General features: G+C 38.1%; 1 protein-coding gene across 19 annotated transcripts in view; it reads right to left on the reverse strand.

The window, feature by feature from the left end:
• LOC119302219 overlaps positions 1-2370 on the reverse strand; it is a 9767-nt gene that overhangs the window by 1389 nt on the left and 6008 nt on the right. For 4 of the 19 annotated variants that reach the window (XR_005147403.1, XR_005147400.1, XR_005147402.1 and 1 more), the window contains one exon: positions 896-1756. The exons of 1 other annotated variant lie outside the window; for it this stretch is intronic. Coding sequence is in view for 3 of the 18 variants with exons in the window: in XM_037579254.1 (XP_037435151.1) it covers positions 1305-1354 (50 nt within the window). In the remaining 15 variants the exon portion in view is untranslated. The remainder of the gene's footprint in view (positions 1-895; positions 1757-2370) is intronic. 14 more of the 19 variants (XR_005147415.1, XM_037579254.1, XM_037579253.1 and 11 more) reach the window with 11 other exon arrangements.

Genomic DNA, 2370 nt, shown 5'->3' on the forward strand with positions numbered 1-2370 from the left:
AATGGTTTTATCAATAGAAAGCTTGACAAACTAATCCTCTCTCACATGCAAATTATAAAGAGCACCTCACGCATCAAGTAACTTCCAGCAAAATGGCAAGGCATTCATGCAAATAAACACCGCCTTCCAATTAGCTTGCTTTCGAACAAAAACATGATAACATGCAGAAAATGTACAGTTCAACAGACCTGGTTATACTACTATGCAAAGTGAAACTAATATTTACCCATACTGATTTTTTTGCACAAATGAAGGCGCACTCTGAAGATGGAAAAATATAGATTCATGATAAATGGTCTCACCAAGTGCAATATGGTGAACGAATAATATCATGCAAGCATTTAAGTAAGAATCAATGATTGGTTTGTCACCCGAAAAAACTATGATTGGTAGCAAAATCCTAGGATACTGAAAGCTTGCTGTTTCATAGACGGTCAAGTAATAACTCACAAGAGACATTCATTTGAGCTGTCTTTTCATTGATAAGAAATTAAGAAGAGCACAACATGAAATAGCAATAGAAGGTTGCTGCTTTGGTAAAGAACATCAAGACAAACAACTGAATGTACTAATCTTAAGATCCTTCTAAATTCCTTTCAAAAGCAAGAAATTCTAGCAAATGATAACCAAGGAATTAATAGTGCTACTTATGGACTGCAATTTAAAAAGAATCCAAATAAAATGAGATTCTTTTGTCAACTTTCTATTTTCAGGCCTCAGTAGCTAAAGGTCCATCCTAGATATGTCATTATGTAACCACTACTTGGAACCAAATCATACCTACCATTACTACATGCTATTGGTTCATCAGCTCATCTACTGGCGACTAAACTATTCATAGATCTAGCTTATTTATTAGCATCCATCAGTATACAGATGAGATAAATCAACTCACCCAACCTCTGAGCAAGGCCTCGACAGAATGCCTTCAGGTGACAGATTCTGTTTTATATTTTACCCTGGAGTTTGCCGCAAAGAAGAAAAAAAATCTTCAGGTTAACAGATTCAACAAGTGAAAAACCAAGAAACCATGCATGTCTGATTATTTGAATGGCTCGTAAGCCGCAAGCTCATCCCGTCCCTCTTCCACATATCCCTCAGCTCTTATATTTGGTCTCTGCCTTTTTGCTTTATCTCATATGGATGTTCTATATGACACACGAAAGGAGTCAAATAGCACGATGTAACATGTGTTAAGCTTTTGTGTCCACCAAAGCATCCAATAGAAGGAATTTATATACCCGGAATGGAAAACCGACAGCCTAAAAAGGATACAAAAATGCAGGGTAAAGAGCATGTCCCACCTATAGACGATAAAAGAAGAACAGCACAGACCAACCAACAACATACAGTCCTGAAAAAGCAAGATGGAATAGAATCAGCCAACAAACATCATAATCAAAGAAGAACAAGAAACCCCAGAGCCACAAGCGACGCAACCTAACAAGGACAGGCATATCAACATGCGAAACACATGAAGCAAAGAATCAGAAAACAAGAGGACCGAACAAAACAACCGACAGTAAAGCACCAAGTCCTCATATAATGGAAGCTGGGAGCCGATAGGATAACCAAATTAATCTAGCATCCAAGAACAACATGTTGATCCACAGGACTGGAACCACATATAATTAGAACCTGGAAGCTGGGAGCCGACAGGATAACCAAATTACTCTAGCACTCGAGAACAACACCTTGATCCACAGGACTGCAACCACAACAAGCATAGATCCTCAACCATGTGACCTTTCCATTCCTGCGACGACATAGCCAAGCAAGGACCAAATTAACCAAGCACTTGAGAACAACACCCTAATCTAAACAACTGCAACCACAACAGGCACCAGCCCCCACCTCTCTTCTGCAAACCCCAATCCAATACAAACAAATACAGCACTTTGACTCAGAGAACCACACCCACAGCAACACAGATGGTCCTCTATTTCCCCAACCAACGTCTAATATATCCAATCCCAAAGATAAGCGACCAGGCAGAGCTCAGGTTAGCCAATCAGGTTAATCAATCAACTTTGTCTCGTGTGCATCACATCTAGGTTACCAGCTAGTGTGACCCCCCATCATGAGTATTGTCAAAATTTACCACGAGACCAAGGGAAGCTAACTGAATGATGCAATCTTCTAATTCTGCATCTTCACTGTTATCATCTGAACTATCACCATTGGACATAAGCTCCTAGACAACCTTAGGGTCAAGAATGCCCAACTTTGACCCCTTATCCATTTAAGGTAAATGACATAATTCTACTCGAAAGAAAAATCAAAAGGTATATATATATATATATATATATATATATATATATATATATATATATATATATATATATATATATATATATATATATATATATA

Source organism: Triticum dicoccoides, chromosome 5A (assembly GCF_002162155.2).
Source record: "Triticum dicoccoides isolate Atlit2015 ecotype Zavitan chromosome 5A, WEW_v2.0, whole genome shotgun sequence".
Classification (NCBI taxonomy): Eukaryota; Viridiplantae; Streptophyta; class Magnoliopsida; order Poales; family Poaceae; genus Triticum; species Triticum dicoccoides.